The 20,127-nt window shown below is 38.5% G+C and overlaps 1 protein-coding gene across 1 annotated transcript; it reads right to left on the reverse strand.

The window, feature by feature from the left end:
• Window positions 1-3,119: 3,119 nt before the first annotated feature.
• On the reverse strand, window positions 3,120-15,663 carry LOC129775376 (uncharacterized). The gene is made up of 9 exons (XM_055780066.1): window positions 15,293-15,663; window positions 14,623-15,232; window positions 14,501-14,563; window positions 13,659-14,440; window positions 13,444-13,601; window positions 13,015-13,384; window positions 12,812-12,952; window positions 4,509-6,244; window positions 3,120-4,452 (listed from the first exon to the last, which is right to left on the reverse strand). Exons 1-9 carry the CDS (start codon window positions 15,584-15,586, stop codon window positions 3,870-3,872), a joined length of 4,737 nt encoding a protein of 1,578 aa, XP_055636041.1. The 5' UTR covers window positions 15,587-15,663; the 3' UTR covers window positions 3,120-3,869.
• Window positions 15,664-20,127: the final 4,464 nt, after the last annotated feature.

The following is a 20,127-nucleotide window of genomic DNA, read 5'->3' on the forward strand; positions in this document are numbered from 1 at the left end:
ACGTCTGAGTGATGAACCCATATGCTAGAGGAAAAATATCAATGGAACCAATCTTTTGGTGAAATATGAAACTTATTCCTTTTTGTTATGTTTTTTTAATATTTTGGCACTGAGAAAAGAGTATCGATTGATCAATTTTTTAAACTGTTTGTTGTTTTTTCTCAAAACAAAAACATGTCCAAATAAAACATTTCAATAAAACTCGTGTACTGGAATGGGATAGTTTGCTCGTCTCGACAATGACTGAAACCGAGACGAGACGAGACGAATTGCTCGTCTCGTTTTCTGGAATAGGGCCCATAATCAACCATAATGATGTTATATTTCTAATGTGAGCTGACGATTTGTTGTTTCCCTCACACTGTTACAACATATTTGGGCCTGTGGTCTCAATTTACATTTCATGGTGTTGCAATTTTTTGTTAGTCTACTTCTAAAAATTGAAATAAAAAAATAAAAAGTTGCTTTCAATGCATTCGTTTAGGATAATCGGAAGTAGAGTTAGTTACTTATAAATTGCTGTTTGTTTATCTTTTCTTTCTTGAACAAGACAAGACAAGATTCAAAATGTTTGCAAAAAAGCTAAATAAATGCGAAATTAAACTTACTCCCTTCCGCGTGACTAGTTTTCACCATCTAAAACACAAGTGACAAATATACCTGTTTTTCTCCGTGACATGACAGTATCGTGATATTCATAATAACACCTAGTTCGTCAATGTTGTCACGACGGATGAACTCTTTCGGATTCTACACACACGGTGGCAGCCGTAATAAGGTTGTATACAGTTGACTTCGTTTTCACCGTGAAGTGACGTTCGTGATCAGGCCCATATTTGTCACTTGTGTTTTAGATGGTGAAAGCTAATCACGCGGAATGGAGTAAGTTTATTTTCGGATTTATTTAGCATTTTTACTAACATTTTGAATCTTGTCTTGCTTTTTAAGAAAGAAAAGATAAACAAACAGCAATTTACCCGCTTGGTGGCATTTTTAGAACGAAATCCTGACGTATCCAGAGGACGTAAATTTGTTTATTTGGATTCGATAAATGCGGCCCTAGGGCATCCATATACTAATACACTGCATTTGACAGCGTCAAACATGTCCGGGTCGTAAATGCAATTTGTGACCACTGTCACTCGCGAGAACTGCCAAACTCTCAAGCTGATGTAAGTCAAGGCGCTTAACATACTACCAGGTGGGTCAAAATGTGAAATCCACTCTACAGCCATTAATTTACAGGATGACATTAACACACTTCTAAAATAAAAAATAATGAATGAAAATTTGCTTTTCTATTTCGAATATGTATTCTATGCAATACAGTATTACGTAATATTGAACTGGAATTGTGTCTGATGATGATTTTATATTATAATGGCGAGTTTTTGTAAATGTTGTGTGTTGTGAAATATGTAGCCAAATGGTTAAGAGAGCGTCGTGTTTCAAGTAATCGAATAACTTAAGAATCTCCATTCAAATTTTAGAATTGCAAAACTGCCTTCTTTAAATTTTCGCGTGTTTCGAGTTAAATATGATTAGCGTATGGGAGCACCTTGTTACGTAGATCTGCCACGAGCAACTATCACAAGTTTGATAGTTTGGCAATGACAGCTAAATTTGCGACACATCTTGACTCGCGGATCATATCCTCTCGGCCGGGGCCTGGGTAAATGCGTTATGGGATGTAATTGAGGACTAAAAATGTAACTCCCGTAGACCGATTGAAACATGGCGAAAGGTCTAATTTCGATTGTCCTAAATGAATGGAAAATTTTTGATTCTATTTTAAGGATTAGACTAACAGAGAGTTGCAACCGCATAAAATGGCAATGGAGGCCACTGGCCCAAAACGATCATGATTGATTATGTATAATATTGATTTGTTGATATTCTGAATATAAAATAATAACTGTAATGTTTTTCCAACATTGCAGAGCTGGTAATTCAAACATTCGCAATTGGTAGACAAGACCCGAATCAGGACGATAGTTACATCGAATAAGGCCATTGATCTTTCGTTTTACGTAATAGATATTTTCAACGATATTGTTTTGAAGACATACTTTGAATGAAAGAATATTTAAGTTTCTAATAAGGAAAAAATGAATCTATCATTACAAAACTTTTAAATGAATATTTTTTTAAACTATTCTCTAGTTCTCATTCCATAATTTTGATATCCGTCTAAAGAAAATCTGAATCATTTTCTGCTTTTGGCAAATTCCTTGAAACTCATCAGATGTTTCATATGAAAATTATTTTTCTGTCCGACGCTACTGACCAGTTTCTGTTTAAATAATTATATCAAAGCTCATGTCCCGTATATCAAATTACACGAGAATGGAAAGGATAAGTGGATTAAACTTCATGTGGGAGTAGCTCAGATTATACTGATCATGAGATGGATAAATTCGGGTTTATTCTGAGATATAGAAGATATTATTATTCATCAAAATTGTAGAAACGGTTCTTAATAAATGATTTTAACGTTGACCTATACTACTATACTACAACTACATCATTCAAGAGCAACCAAGTATTCCTCCTCATCTTTGAACCAACGTTTGATTTAGCAAACTAACACTGAGAGAAATAATTAGTAAATATAACGAATTTTTTGGTAAATACTACCAATCTATAGTCATTTTCGACCGTACTAATAAACACATATGTCAAGCAGAACCATGATTCGGAAGCCCAATATCGGCTACATTTTCTCGCCGAAAATGCACGTATCAGAATTATATCCTTATTATACCTCCGTATTGCCTTATGGGAACAATGAAAATGGTTAATACGCGCTTTTCTCACCAGTTTTCAGATATGACAATATCCAAGCTTACTAATGTTATCGAGTAAAATATACTAATCTCTGGTAGGGATGCGGGTTTGTTGACAATATGTACAAAAAATTTGTACATTCTACTAATTTTGCATTACCAAATGTATTTAGCAGTTTTCGACCGAGGTTTTTTCTAAGGGAATTCATGGAATGAGTCCGAATAGTTGGCATTGAAATACCGAATCATCTAGGTGTAATAGCAAACTTGTCATCTTAAAACATACGTTCAATTAAATGGAATATTAGCTCATACACTTATTTTTTTTATTTACATAATGTTCAAACGTCCGAAATTATGCAACCGACATAACGTTCAAACACCCGAAACTATGCATCTGAAATGTCTCTTATAAACAGGAATGAACTCTTTCACTTCACGGAGTATTTTTTTTACACGCAACTGTCCGTGACAATGATGATAGATACAAAAAGATTAAGTGAAGTGTAGGTGACAGTGATGTTCGTGATCAGGCCCTATACTTGTTTTTCCCCGTGACGTGACAGTATCGTGGTATTCATAATAACACCTAGCTCATCAAAGTTGTCACGACGGATGAACTCTTCTGGATTCTACACACACGGTGACCGCCGTAATAAGGTTGTATACAATTCACTTCGTTTTCACCGTGAAGTGACGTTCGTGATCAGGCCCATTGTCCATTGTCATTGTCATTAGATGAAAAAAGGCACAATAGGTTCGATGTGAAAAAAACTGCTTGAAAGTGAACTAACGAATCAAAATTTAGTTTGTTCAACCTTTGTTTATTTTGGTTCAGTTGGGAAACACAAATGAGACAAACCTTTTGCCTTAAACACAATAATGAGTGAAGGATTCCAAATACATATTTCAGACCTCCGGGAAGCTTCCGTTTCGGTTCTATACAATAGCACTAGAAATGTATAACGTCAATGATTTTTATAAATATATACAGCTAATGTTTGATAAAATTAAAACAAAATCGTGCGAATCACTCCCCATCAACAGTCAAGTGTGTTACTCGTCGTACTCAATGATATTTTTTTAGTTTGCTCTCTGTACCTTCTTCAACACATCCATAAGAAACTCATACCTATCTTTGATTTCGCTGAAATTTCGGTTCTCAATCTTCCTACCAATTCGGTCCACCAACTCATCTACGGTGCTATATCCGCTCTTAATTTCCTCCAATATCACTTTGTCTTCATCCCTTGTCCAACAATGGGTACTCGATTTCTCTTTTGGCTCGCATGCTTCTGTTTTATTTTCGGGGAGAGATTGCTCCACGGATGGCTTTTTAATAATTTTCTCCTTTTTCGTCGGAACCGGTACAGATGGCGTCGACATTGCAACTGGTTTCCGTTTCATAGTCAAGGGGGAGGAAGCCTGTGTAAATTTGTCCGAGCCCGCTCCGCTAGATTCGTCAATCATGCTTTTCAACTTCTTCGAGACACTAATTACACCTGAATCGGAAGGAGTGACTTGGGGTGCTTTTTTGTTGGTTGTGGGTGAACTTTTCCCCAAGCTAGGTTTTTTGTTTACAGGAGAATTTATCCGTTTCTTAATCAATGTTTTCATCTGTTGTTTCTTTGGAGATGTTTGTTTGTCTTGTTCCACCGACGAGTTACTAAAAATATTATGCGGTTATTAGTTGAGTTCAGAAAACGTTATACGATAAAATACCTTTCAGTAGAGACTCCCGATTCGGGAATAAGAAGATGAGCCACATCGGAATAATTGATTCCCTTCCCTGAGTGCACCAGCGGATTCAGTCTAATTGCGTGTGCTTTGAATGTTGTGTCATCGCAAAGTTTGTAGCGTTGTGTCTCTTGATTTTCGTCTTGGGTATGGTTCTGATCCTCACAATCGGCACTTTGTCTGGATTTTTCGACATTGCGTACATTAACATTGTGCATGCAACCTTTAGGTTGCGAGATACCATTCTGAGACGGCGATATAGTACAATTATGCGCTAGGAAAGAAAGTCTTGCAGGTAACGTTCCATATATGATTCTCCCTTGGATGTACTTCGTTCCACATATAGTACTTTCACCAGTTGATTCCGACGGAATATCACCGAAGGAAACTTCTTCATACGTATGAATCGCATCAGGGGAGTCCAACATGGAAAGTTTCTTCGTGGAAATCACTTCATGATCTGAAAGGCTGCTCTCAGGTGGCTTTTCCGAAGGGAACAGCTGCAGGAACCATTCGATAAGTAAGGGATTTCCCTTAAGCAGTGGAAGAATCCGCAATTTTATCAAATCCATTGTGACGTTTTTTTCGTTCGAAAGATCGTTTAAACACGAGTAAATCTTTTTGATTTGAGAAGGCTGCTTTGCGAAATATATATTCAACTTCGTTAGAAAATCATTTGCATTGGTGAGGATGAAATGTTCGAAAAATTTTCCAACTTCAGCGGCTTGTCCGGGAAGCAAGAAAGTTAGAAACAAGTCTACCAAATCCGGATGGTCCGCAACAAGTAGGCTTTCGATCTTATAATATAGATCAGCTACGCGATCCTTCTCGTTAAATGTTTGCAGTATCTCGAGAAATTTCTTAAATTGAGCATGCTTATTCTCATCTAATAGCCTTTTTTCAACCTTCTCCAAAAAATTATAGGCATAATTTGAATCCTTCTCTTCGGCACTGGCAAACTTGAACATCTTATGAACAGACGCATTTGAAAAACAGTTTTCGTTCTTCTGAGTTTCCCCTTCAACTTTCTTCATCGCATGAGAGGAACTCATTTCCTTGAGATCGTCTAAAAAATAACTAAAACCTTCTATTAGCTTAAAATGTTTCAATACTCGCTGCGAAACATAATTCCCCAAAACAATGTGTTCTTCATACGAATTCCTGAAACGCTGATAAATTTCCCAAAGCTTTTCCTTCAAATCGTTCACATTAACCGACACTTGGGACTTGAGAGCCAACTGGAAGTAATCTGTTACTTTCTTCTGGCCTTTACCCAAACGGCGTTTCAAAATATCATCATCTGTTGACTCGTTAGTTTTGTGGCAATTACAGTTGCAACAAGGAGATGGTTCGTTCAATTTCTTTAGAACATCTTGTCCGTTTGCGTGAGTTATTTCCGGCGAATCATCACTATTTTTGATCGAATTGTTGACAGCAGTGGGTTGATCCGGCCACTTGTTGGGTTCTACTCCAACAACCGCCGATTCATAATCCTCCTTTGGTGAACTTTTATTATTTCGGTGTCCTTTCAGATCATACGTGGGATCCAGAAATAGTGGGTTGATGTATAGTGGTCCTTTACTCTCGTTGTAGGAAGACTGCTGCGCATCTAGCACAATACTAACTGTGATATTTACGTTCGATTGTTCTTGATTGCAGGCTAACTCCTCTGGTTGGCTTTCGGCAGTTTTCTGTACTGTGTATCCATTAATTTTTGCTAACTGCAAAGAAGAAACAGCACAGGAATTAGATATTTACGAAACGATTTAAAATATACATCCATCTAAATGCGAAAAGTTTGACGTTGTACCAAACATAGATAGAAACAAGGGACTGGAATTGACAGGTGATTCGTTTTCGACAGTATGGGGATAAGGCCAAGGAGCTCGAATTGACAGGTGGTTCGTTTTCGACAGTATGATGATAAGGCATGGAAGATGCGAGAGGGAATGAAAAATGACAGCGACTATTTTTGTTTATAAACAAAGCAGGTCTAATTTTTATGCTACATAGCGATCCACATCAACATATACCAGACAATAACTTGCAGCAGTCACCGAAACACAACGATGATGCCAACAGCGTAAACAAAACCAACGTTTATGCACAGCAAACACATAGGTGTATGCGCTTCTCATTGCATGCCATTCGTTATCCTCTTTCTCGGAAAAACCTAGCCGTTCGTTTGGCCGCTGTCAAATCGAACTCAAGTAATGGCTGAACAGCAGTTCTGACATAACGTTCCACCCAAGATAAGTGAAGTGGAAGGTAAAACGTAATGTCAGAATTGCCGTTCGGACGTATCCCGTAAGTTTGAACTTATTTACATAGATGGTATCCAATCAACACTAAACATTGACTACAGTTTCGCCGGCACGGTTGATTGCCGTTATGAACCAGCAAAAAAACAAAGCTGCAAATTATACGCCAGTGGCGGTACCACGATCAAAGCATTCCTTGAATCACATTAGCCGAGCCAGCTGGCGGAAGCATATGCATAAAGGTTACTAGGTTACAATTTTCAACGACAACTGTTTATTTATTATACTGCTTCAAATACCTTCGACGAAATCAAATGTAACCATATCAACGTAAGTAATAACATAAACAAATCCAAACTTTTCGTCTTGCCATTCGCGTTGACGGCGGAATGGTGTCGACATCTGGATACAACATTAGTTTGTATGAGGCCAACTTTTCTGTATCAGATTAGTCGGCCCTAAGCCAGTTTTAAATTACTAAAATTTGTATGAAATCTCTTTCTTGGCGTTATTTACCTACTAGAAGTACGTTGTTATGACCCTAATTTAAACTATTTTCTATGAATTTCCAAATATTCTCACCAAAATTTACCATTATAATATAAAATTATCTTTAGACACAATTTTTGTATGATATTTTTTCCCTACTTGCAAGCAAAAGTGATTTTAATTTACATAGAGTACTAATTTGATTTGGAAAAAATAATTTTCATTCATAATTTTTATTTTAAAAGTGTGTTCATTTCATCTGCAACCCCATATTGTCATGCCTACTCCCCCATTTCGTAATACGAAGCTCAATGCCATCAACGAGGATTCCTCATACGTCTTTTCTAAATAGTGTAAATTACGAGCCACCTGTTAACTCCACCATCTTGGTTCCACCTTATTATACCGCCTTGGATAGAAAGCAGTACGCAGCCATTTTAGGCACAGTCGCGCTGTCGAGGGGTGCCAAAAAAATTAACACATATTTTGAATGAATTGTAATGAATGAATTTATATCATAATGATGTATTTCAAGAATTTTTTAAATAAAAATGGATTAAGTAAAGGTCAGTGATAGTTAAGCTTTCCATATCCGATCTAATTTCAATCAACATTTTTTACCATACACGGTCAATACGAGAAAACAGAAATACACTGATGGGCGCAAAAAGAATCCACTCTCGTTTAAAATCAAAGTATTCAAATATTAAAAGTTTTTTCAATCTTTTCGATATTCCAGTCAATACTAAGTAAAAGTAAGTAATTAGTAGACCATTTTGCCATTTCAGTATGAGTGATAAATAAATAAATTAGAAAAACAAATATTCCTAAATGGGTACTTTTAGGGTATTACACCTGCGTAAATTTATTTTACCGTATTTTTTTCACTGATGCATCCTTTGGTGTGTACAGCTGGTTGTTTACATCTGACACAAACATATTTTCGTAACTGTTGAGTCAACATTTCGTGCATCGTTACGTGTTTTTGACGCTGAAGAAGCTTCCGGAAAATGGGTGAGAAGAAAATTTCAACACACGTTTGAAATTTGATTGTGTGTGACTTCCAGTGTAAGGAGTCTCAACGAAATATTGCTGAGTAGAATGGGGTAAGCCGTGATGCGGTCCAACTGATCATTCGGAAGCATCAGATGCTCGGCAACGTGGTCGATCGACCGGTAAGAGGACCGAATCATCCAGGAAGTAAAGTAAAACTCACGAAAGATCATTCGGCCGATTAGAGAAAGGTTGAATCTGGACCTTTCCAATCGCACCATTCGACGTCTTTTGGTGGAACGGAACCTGAAGAGCTACTTCGCCAAAAAGCCACCGATGGTCAGCAACACCAACAAAAAAACGACTTCAGTTTGCGAGGGACCATGTCAACAGGGTCGCTGGAGTTCTGGAAGCGCGTTATTTGATCGAACAAGTCTAAGCTCGAGCTGTTTAACATGATCGCTGTGGTGCGTTGACCTTGTTTCCTAGGGATGAAGCTATTTCGAAATTTTCAATGAAGCGGTTCCATTCTTCCTACATCTAGCTGGCGGAAATTTCACTCGGGAAAGGTCTAATATGATCCCATCTCACAGTAGCTCGAATACCGTCGCTCGAACCATAAATAGCAGTAAAATTCTCGTCAACGTTGAGACGCGTTGCGCTTACCAGTCGCGGTCGTTCGCACGTGCCCAACATTTTTGTTAGCATCGATATGGCTTTCTCCAAGCGCACGATCGGGGGGTCTCCGTAGCCACATTGGTTGCGCGTTCGCTTAGTAAGCGATCGATCGTGAGTTCAAAACTCAGGGCCCTCATTGACCATCTTTGTGTGGTTACAGAATAGCTAAGTCCACGCAACAATCATCAGCGATGGAGATCGATCCACGGTCGAAATAAGATCGATTCATCCATACAACTGCTCTGCTCTGCAAGACACATCGGGCTGCTGTTCCATAAATAACTCAACAATGATCAATCAACTATCTCCGCTGTCCGGTGGTCCAACTGGATAATGGAAGAACAGAAAGAATACTCTTACGCCTAAATGGCTACTGTGTGATGGTACCATATGTAATGGTATAGAAGAAATGTTATACTTTGGAATCATTCTTACTATCCAGTAACTTTTTTAGCGAACTTCACGGTCTGCTGACGACGGTGGATACAGTCCACCTCGTCTTTTCAATGCGTTTTAATTTCTTCTCGACCTCCGCGACCTATCAACGACGGTGGAAACAGTCCACCTCGTCTTATCAACTCGTAATTTTTTCGACCTCCGCGATCTACCGACGAAGGTGGAAACAGTCCGCCTCGTCTTATCATCACGTTTTAATGAGCTACTCTTATCATGGGGCATATTTAGCTCACTCACAACAGTTATGACAGGTGTTTTGCACGGGAAGGAAAATTTTCACATCATCTGGTATATGAACACTCTTGCGTGAGTCAAGAATGATAGTAATTAATCCATAATCATAACAAATAGAATAGACCCCAGATGACTACCTTGCGGAGCTCCGGAATGGACCATGTTATGTTGCTGTAACACTTTAACACTTTCGACGCCCCTCACCCAGATATGGGTGACACTTTCCTCGCTCGAATTGAGTAGGATTTTTAGAAGGAATTTGACAGACACCTAAATGTAACTATAGGATATAAAGAAAAATAATATAATCATTACCATAATATTATACTGTTTATACTATACTTTTTATTAATTTATAGTACGGATGGTTTGTACTGCAGTTTTTTGCAAAACCCCTATAATATGACTTTGGCATGTGTTATTGTCATCAATTCGTTTTCAGTTGGAAACAAACATTGCTAGATCATGTAAAAGTTATCTACAAACTAAGTTTGATCTTCATTTAATAATTTAATCGCAAGTTGGGCTGTGCAAGAAACTCAAAAACGTCGCGTTGGGCGACAAACGTGTTAAACGATCGCAGTTTGTATGGAATAACGTTTTCCGAGATACGTTTGCATCTTTTTCAGCGCTTTGCGTTTCTCTTTGAAAGTATGAATGAGAACCGATGAAAACCATTCCGGGTAAAGCGTTGCAGATTTCGAGCGGTCGCTGTAGAATGGGGCAAACCTTGCGAAAATGGTGAACAACACGAAATACTGTAGCGACCTGGATGTGTCCGAAGCGGATATATTTAGTTAATTTGAAAACCCCGTTGTGAACTTGGCACATTTTAGGGGGTTGAATTACTTCGTCGCGCTACAGTTAGTTTTTGTTTGTTTATTGTGTGGTCGCTTGCGCGCGCGGAAGTTCAACGTGACGACGCAACAGTGAGCCGGCGGTATCGTTAGTTTATTTGTTTATTGTGCGATCGCTTGCGTGCGCGGAAGCTCGGCGCGACGACCGCGCGCTCTAGGTTTTAAGTTTGTAAATAAGGTAGATATTGAAAAATAGAAGGTTGAATAAAAGTATTCAGGCCGGTGAGGTTCGAGGAGTCTTTCCCCGAAACGTTCACCGCGCGAATGGTAGTTCGCGTTCCGTCGTTTCTGACTGGAAAGGAAAAGAAAGAAAGAACCAGTGCTTCAATACAACGACATAATGTTGAAGTCTGTACTGTTGCATACTGTCGTAGATAGTCGTTCACCCACCGGCAGTCTCGAATTGAATTCATTTATTCAGTTGAGCCTGAAATACTAGAGTGTGTTGATTCCATTCGCGACCTTGGAGTCGTTCTGATCGCGTTGGAATCGTCAAGCTTCAAAAAATATCTTGACTGTCCATCTTTATTGTATAACTAGCTGACCCGGCAAACTTCGTCCCGCCCAACATTTGTTTTTTGTTATCAATACCTTCAAACATTCACGTTTTCTTACTATGAGCAAGTTCATGGGTTCAATCGCAGAACTGTTCATTGATTGATCTTCTAATCGACACAGTTGAATTTACCTTTTACTATAAAATTCCTAGTATTTCTAACAAAACTTATCATATCAGATTATTTTCAGACACAATTCTCGTTCAAGATTTTTCAACCACTTGCAAATAACATGTTTCTCCGTTACATGGAATACTTGTTTGATACAGAAAATATGATAGAAAAAAGACAGCCCTAAATCGGACAATTCCTTCCTCGAGTTCTGCTCTTATCAACACATTCGGCTATACTCTTTTATTGGTATAGATCGAAGAAGATATAGGAGTGCGTTTCATCACATTAGAATCAATTTCCAGTTTCGAACAAAAATCAATTTCGCTAGCGCAAACATCAAATGGACTAACAGCACTTGTCACTATGTAATTGTAGAACAGATGGGAATTTAATTTTCCGTATTTTCCCTTTTTCCTTCAGAGTTTTCCGAAATTTTCAATTGTCATGTTTGGTTGAAATATGTGTAATATTTTTATGGGACCCCCTCTCCATTCCAGAGGAGGGAGAGGTGTCAAACCATCAAAGAAACATTTCTCATACCAAAAATCGTCACATTCCAAATTGTGCTTGATTAGTTCCCGAGTTATGCAGAAGTTTGTGTTTGTGTGCCCTTTGTAATTTGTGTTTCATTTGTATGGCAGCCCCCGCCCCCTCAGAGAGGGGGGTAGAATGTTTAATAAAGTTGGGAGGAGTGTTGAACCACTTTAGAAATATTTCTTGCCCCCTTAAACCTCCACATGCCAAATTTGGTTCAGTTTGCTTGGTTAGTTCTTGAATTATGCAGAAATGTATGTTTCATTTGTATGGCAGCTCCCCCTTAGAGAGGGGGAGGAGTTTCTTTTCACCATGGAAACGTTTCGTGTCCCCTAAAACATTCGCATGACAAATTTGGCTCCATTTGCTTGATTAATTCTCGAGCTATTCAGAAATTTGTGTTTTTTTTTATGGCAGTGGAACTTTTGCCTTCTCAACGTAGCACTACTTGCGTCATTTTTATGAGTAGTACTTGGTTGAGATTTCTATGTCGAATGACACGCCTTGAATGTACTCTGGAGTGGCAAGCTCTAGAATACGCGTGACCACATTGCTAGCCGGAAGAATTTTCTTTGACGAAAAATCTCCCGACAAGAACGGGAATCGAACCCGAACTCCCGGCATGATAGTGTGGGACGCTAACCACTCGGTCACGGGAATGTATGGTGCGTTTCCTTTTTTGCGGATGGCTTGCAAGGTCTGCACCAACCCCTAGCACGAGGACAATGATCAGCCCCCCTGATTGTGAACATTCGCTCAGATAGGCCCCCTTCCCTGTCAGCGTACGACCAAGATCCTACCGGGGTTGGTTACCCGATCTCCACTTTGGTTACTCGTACCCCAGTTGGCACCGCGGGGAGGTAAGGATAGGAGTTACTGGACAGGAAGCTAAGGACCCCACGAATGGGGTCTATTTTATGCCTGCAAGGCACGAGGTACCGATGGTACGCTTCATCCAGTCGATTACCAACCAATGTGATACAAATGTCCATCATTTTTAACAGATATAATGAACCTGTAGGCTTAGATATACAATTACGCAATATGATAGGTATTAATGTAACTCGGAAAATTGACATGGATTCCATGTACATAAACAATGGCTATATACTCACCCTCGCATTCGAGTACAGATATTTGTCCCAGAGATGAGGTAATATACCGCATTGGTAGGCGGCCGGCGGAATTACATTGTTCAAATCGATGCTTTCAAGGGTGTGCTGATATGGGAGCGCCTTTGCATGCAAGAAATAATACTGAAACGAAAAACAGAAACGTCGTCATAAAATAGATTGTCATCGCAATGCACCATCATTACCTTGATTGGGTTCATATTGGTAGCACGATGTCGACGAGAGATAACATACGCGTAAATTTTCCCGTCGGTATGTAACGGGCAGAGATACCTACTGATGAATCGACAAACCTGTTGTATGGTTGGAGTTTTCCCCCGTGTCGGTTTGTGTTTGTCGAGTTCTTCTTTAGCAATGGGATAAAACATTTCCAGACCGAATGCAAAGAGACGTTCTTCTGCTCTGATGATTCGTTTTTCGGCTCTAAAATCCATGCGGAACGGGGTGTACGGCAATAATTTGGGGTACATAAATGCGGTACAGTTGATAATTTTTTCCATTAGTTTTGGGTGGAATCCACCTTGGTAGTATTTCCCATTTTGTTTCGCTTTTTCGCTGCGGAGAAATGTAATTTTATTAACGAAAAAGGCAAAGCTAACGGATTTAGTACATACGCCTTTTCTGCTTCTTCCAGCAGGTATTGTATCATCTCGTTGTTCTCGCTTGTCTCCAATTGTAACTCATCCTCCCACGATGTACAACATTCGATAGCGACATCAAGGTTGAATGCCTTGATAGCAGGGTTTGTGGAAGAAGCTTCTTGCAAATCCAGCTGAAAACGATAGTGTTCTATAACCTGCTCTACCAATATAAAAGGGATCTATCCTACCAACATTTGCTTGAAAGAAGTGGCTAATCTCCAGAATTTGGGATGTGCGTAAGATTGCATGAAACTTTGTGCGGCTAATTGGACATGTATTCTCAGTTGTTGATGAAATAATTGTAGTTGAAAGTCGGTGAACCCTTGATGTCCTTCAGGGAAAATAATCGGAGCGGGTAAAACATTGTACAAATAGCGATATTTTCGCTCCGATGGTTTAACAAAGGGTCGTTCTTCCACTGGGGCTGGCACGTTGTTATAGGAAGGTTGATAATATTCGCGGAAACTAGATTCATCTGGTTTTGATACTTGGATGAAGTATTGTCCTTGTGTCGTTCCATTCGGAGAACGAAATGTGCTGCTGCTCATTTGACCATTGGGGCGATCCGTGATTTGGGTTGATGCAATTGATGGAGGATATGTGAGAGCAACAGATGGTGTGATAGTGTTTGACTCTGTTTGTCTATTTACAACAAGAACTGTGGGAGTTGACATGGCGGTTGGTTGAAATACTGGATAATTTACAGTTCCATTCAAGCAAGAAGATTGCTCATGCATCGACAATCCAGATTCTTCCGGTTGCGGAGTATGAATCTGTGAACTTTCTGTACTCCTTAAACTTGTTTGTTCATCCTGTTTTTGACTATTGTTTTCGTTAGCTAATGCATCGTTGAATACAGTTTCATCCAGGTATGATTCATCCATGATACCGCTCATTTCAAGAAGTTCGGATACCAACTCGTTGAGCTCTTTTTTGGAAACCTTTACTTCACGAAGCTCTTCGGGATCCACTGTAAACAAAAAACATCATATAACAGCTAGTGAAGTTTAATAACACTTGATAAACTTACTTGGTATTTTCTCCGCCGCGACATATTCGGGATCAGTGTCGTCATCGTCTTCAGCATTGTTTGCTAAACAAACATGATAATTAGCTAAATATTCAAGATATAGTTTGTTACGTTCTACTTACGTAATGGTTTGGTGAATTCATTCAAGAACTCCTTCCACACGTGATCCATGTCACAGTCGAACTCGTACATATCGGTGGTTATGTCCGGCGGAATAAATGTAGATTCTATCGTCTCAATCGCTGTTGTTTGCAAACACAGTTTAGATCTGGTTCTGCGTGCAATATTTTCCTGCTCCTGTTCGGAATAGGAGCAATTACTATCATTTCTTGCTCGTGGAATTTTGAAAAGTCCATCTTTGGTGTAGAGCTGTGCGTTTGCATCATCTGCTTCTGTTCCTGTCACTTGTGCTGGAGTAGCAGGCGTTCTTGGCTGTGAATCAATGTCTGAGATTGTATTGTTCGGATCGTCATCAGAGATGTCGCCTTCAGTCGGTTTATACTCCTCGTCATCATCGTCAGAACCAAGTTCTTCCCGTATCAAAGCAGCCACTTCCTCATCTGGTATGGGAGCTTTCAGTGGAACTATGGGTAACGGTTGTTTGTTCAGCTGTTTCGCCTTCAATCTCGTCAGCTTTGGTTGAAGTGAATTTAGCTCCTCATCTTCATCATCGCCTTCGCCTTCCCCGTCTCCATCACCACCCGAATCCGACTGTGGCAACACTTCTTCCTCCTAAATAAAACGCACAAAAAGGAAAATCTACTTCGTTCTATTTCGAAGCACAACACTAACCTTGAGTTTCACTATCGCTAATACATGTTCGTTCATTACTAACTTCTTCAGCAGCTTCCTAATGCATTCCGGCGTAAGATTATTCATATCCGCACATCGTTGGATTGTTTCATCGAGAGTTTGATCCTCTAGCTCGTCGGGATTGGTGGTAGCACTACTGGAACTACATGTTCTGGATCTTCTTCGTTTTCTTCTAGACGGAGTTGCACGTTTTTCTGGACTTACTTTCGATGTATCAGCACTAGCCGATCTCGTAACGGGAGCTTGCCTAGTTGGCTTATTTTGGTAAGGCATCTCGAGTACGGAATAATTTGAAACTTTCTGCACTCATTCCCATCACTGTGGGTTGTTTGTTTTGGAATTGAATGATGTCAATATTTTGCATAATTTTAAGATAATAATAAAGTAGGTAAGCATCATATATTAACATCAATGTATCTTGTGTAAGGTGGAGTGATCCGTTAGGGCATCCGCACCCGAGATGGAAAATGAAAGGTGGGAAGATTTTTAAATCTGTGACGTCACAGATTTTGTTTATGTATGTTACTTTTCTTATAATAGTCCACTACATAGGAAAAGTGTTTGTTATTGAAAGTAAAAACAAGCAGATGAAATGAACAAATTAGTATTTTTTCTTAAGTCAATGCTAGCGTTCAAAATCATAGGGGCCCAACTGAAATTTTAGCAGAAACTGAAATTTGAGTATTGTTGAGGTGTTCTAAACTTTAATTCAATCTTATTTTACTTCTCGTTACATCGACCAAAAACGTAAATGAACAAAGTCATAGTTACAAAATCGTTTTTTCCTTTGACGGAAAACATTTTACAGCGCATGAGAAAAAAGTAGCAAGTTTTTTTTCCGTGTAAAATGCACTTGAAAAATAAATTGAATAGACTCCATATGACCTAAATTGAGACGAAAAGTTTTCTACTTCCGTCTTAGTTTTAGACGAATGAAGTTTCAGCACCCTAATTGTGAAAAAAGGAATTACAATTGCTGACAAGAGATAAACTACCATGAAGATGCTCTAAAATCCAAACATAGTAAAAATTAGAATACTAATTCTGATATAAGAAGATATAACAAAAATGAAACATTTTGGTTCGTGACATGTTTTGTTTATTTTTCAAATGATGAATGTCACGCGAAAAATATTTTTTGGAAATATGTAATTATTTTCTGTATATCCTCTTTCAACGTTATTCGTTGACACATTCAATTTTGTACCATTTGAGTAACAACTGACTGTTATGCCTGGTATGTGAACTTCTTATCTTCCTGGCTACTAATACAATCAAAGTTTAACACAAGCAAAACCCGTGAATCTTCCCACCTTTTTTTTCATCTCGATCCGCACCAATGCGTTGTTACAGACATTTGAACAACCCTCACCATAATACTTATGACAGACATACAGCTGTACTAGCGTTGTACTTCGAAAATTGTATGTCTGTCACCATGTACAGCGCTAGAACCATGCAAGCAACTCGGTACAATCGCTGTACCTGTACCGACCTATTTTACCGCTGTACATGGCTACAGTTGTACTGTGCGCAGCGCCATAGACGGTTAGTGGTGGGTAGCATGAACAAATCGAATTAAAACACTTGGCAAACATTCTTTTCACTGCCCAGCAAACATTAAATCGTATAACTTTGCACATGATAAGTCACATATAATTTCGTATCAAATCACAATCGCATAAAATATCAATCAAAATATCGATCATATCTAGGTAGTGCGGACTGAATCAAAACGGCTGTCAAAAAAGATCCAATTGAAATGTCAAAAGAGATCCAACGATTAGGAGTGTTATTTTTCTTATGATAATCAACACTATAAAAAAGGTATTGTTATCAAAGACAAAAAAAAATTAAACTTATAAAATGAACGAACTTCATTTTTTCGTCAATTGTTTAATTGGCCATTGCATCTCTGAAAGTGAATCTCATATTGCAAGGTATCAGAACCTGACCGATCATCAACAAACTACGAATAACGCTTAGTTCATTCCAAGATTTTAACGTGGGAGCGAAATTCGACATTGGCGAATTTTGATACGTACATACCTAGCAAAAGTGAAATGTTTTGGGAACTATTTTTTCTAACGTCGGTGAAAACAGTTTTGCTAGTGAAGCTGGCCGAATGAAATCCGCGTAATTATGATCCACTAGTACTGGTTATGAATATAATGGTAGAGCAATCTGCGCTTCGATGTTTGTTTTCCGGTTGAAATGTAACGAGATATCTCTATCAAAATTGTACAGTCGCAAGCACACTGAAGAAAGAACAGATGCATGCGATGCAATCCCTCGACGCCAGACCCTAAAGTGCAATCCACAGCTCTCCTTCAAAAAGAATCGAACATGCTCCGCCAACGGATTGGATGATAGTTTTTGCTGTACAAGGACAACACATCAGTTCGATTAAAGACAGCAGAGTGTACGCAACAGCAGCAAATTTGAAGCAGAATTTAAGAAGAAATTTAAGTGCTTGTATAATTTATAACTCTGTATAATTTCATGTATATTTCTATAGTATTAAGTAAAAAACAATGTACATAGTTATAGTTTAAGCGTGTGTTTTGTTTTGTCTCCGATGAAACGCGTCCATCAATCTGCCACAGTGATGTGAAGTTCCATGCGAATGGAAAATCCCCGCTGCATCACTGCAATGTAGGCAGTCTGCATCGCGCCCACGGGGGGAATTTGGTTTCTCACGTTTGGCAATCCGCATAAAGGCTGCTTTGGTATCGCGCTGCGGGATTAAGTAGCAATTTTTACAGTCCACTGCATTAAGACGCTATAAAAGAATCCTGAAAATGTGTATGAAAGGTTTGCTACACTTTTGGTTTTCAATAATTCAAGCATCGTACTTACTCCACAGATACGCGAATCCTTATTCGGAACAGCCTTTCACTGAGCAACGCATTTTTAATGTCCACTTTCCCTGATATAATATTTCTCCGAATGAAATAAAAACAAACGAAGTCACAGTCACGTAAATGTTTACTCCTGCGATTTGAAAACATTCGATGAAAAGTGGAACGAAGAGTTGCCAGATGATTTAAAAAAAAAAGTCTGTAAAAATATGTGAAAGTCTGTTAAAAATGTGGAAATGTCTGTAAAAGTGTGCGGATCTGTAGAAATATCTTTTAACGTTAATTTTTCCAGATTCATTGATACTTTGTACATCGCGATGCACGTGAGATTGTCTTTTGTATATTATTGTATATTTTGTATATGTACTTCCTTTATATATACAGCCATTCCATGCCAAACCGATATAGTGGTTCTCAGATTTCGATGAAAAGTGGTAGTTTTATTCTTTATCGCAAAACATTAGACCCTTTTTTATTTTTTCGTTAGGGTGACCATTTCCATTTTAGGGTGGTCCGAAAAATCATTTTTCCCCAGTTTTTCCCAAAACTGACTTTTTTCAAAAATTCATAAATTTTGAATCACTTAACCGATTTAGATTATCGACATATCTAATTGAAGCCAATGAGCTAGCTTTTCATTAAAATATATTGAAATTGCAAAGAAAAAAAGGATTTTAGTTTCGTAATTATCGATTGTAGTTTTTTTTTTATTATTTTTATGGCTTTGGACTAGAGGGCGCTATATATTTTTTATAATTTTCTAGAAAGCTGCGGATGTTATCCATAACATATCTCAATTTCAGAGATGCAATTTTTTTTTGTTTTTGAGATATGATTTTTAAAGTTAACCGGTGGTCCGAAAAATCATTTTTCCCCTTGAGAACTTCTTTATTGGCATTAAATGGCTGTATATACAGTAGTTTACATTTAATGCGACATTTAGCAAATTGGACAGATTGGCAGATTGGAATACAATAAAATGAAGACAGCTCAAAAGGGACCTTTCCTTCATCGGATTTTGGGATAAGCAACATATTTAGCCTTCCATTTTTATTTATATAGAAAGATAAAAGATATAGGAATGCGTTGTTTTGCCTGAAAATCCATTTCCATTTTCGAACATAGATCAACTTCGTTAGCGCAAATATTGAATGGACTAAAACGTTTATTATGATGTAATTTTCGGTCATATGGAAATACATATTTCCGAATTTTCCGACATTCCTTCTGAGTTTTTCGGAAACTTTCTGATTTTGCTCTCCACTATATTCATCTACGGGAAGAGACGAATACAACAAAATAAAGAAGGCTAAAATCGGATCATCCCTTCTTCGAGGCCCGCTTACGAACAGATTTGGCCTTCCATCTTCATTTATATAGATAGATATAGTCTAACAGTGTGAGGTTGAAGGGATGCTCGAGGACAGGGATAAAACGGTCTCCGTTTTCGCTCGGATGTAGTCCATCTTAATATTACTGCGCCGAAAAGTATGCACATCGCGCTGGTTAGATCGAAGAGCAGTATGAATTTCATGTCGTCTAAAGACAACGCTCGTACACACAGCTCGTCGCGCGGATGTCGTCTATAGACGCCGCTCGTAACGAAAGGGTTAAGGCTTTGAGAATCAACTCATTGTCGTTTGCTCAAAAGATGTCCCTCTAGGAGAGTCATTTTTAAGGAAATTAGCGACGCACATGTTGCACCGTACTTTTGCTAAAAATGATTCGCTTGGCGCCGGCAGCGCTAATTCGGTTTACTTGGTTTGTCGTCGGCTGTTCTTGATATTCTCGGGAAATTACAATCTGTTAAGTTTTACCAATCTCATCGATAGTTCTCATAAGTTCTCGACTCTGTTCCCTCACTGTCATGAAATTTTGAAGTATAGTATAAATACATTTAATGCAATTTTTCATTCATCGTGAAGAATCGTATTGTCGGTTTCGTCTGCAATG

This window comes from Toxorhynchites rutilus, chromosome 3 (genome assembly GCF_029784135.1).
Source record: "Toxorhynchites rutilus septentrionalis strain SRP chromosome 3, ASM2978413v1, whole genome shotgun sequence".
Taxonomy (NCBI): Eukaryota; Metazoa; Arthropoda; class Insecta; order Diptera; family Culicidae; genus Toxorhynchites; species Toxorhynchites rutilus.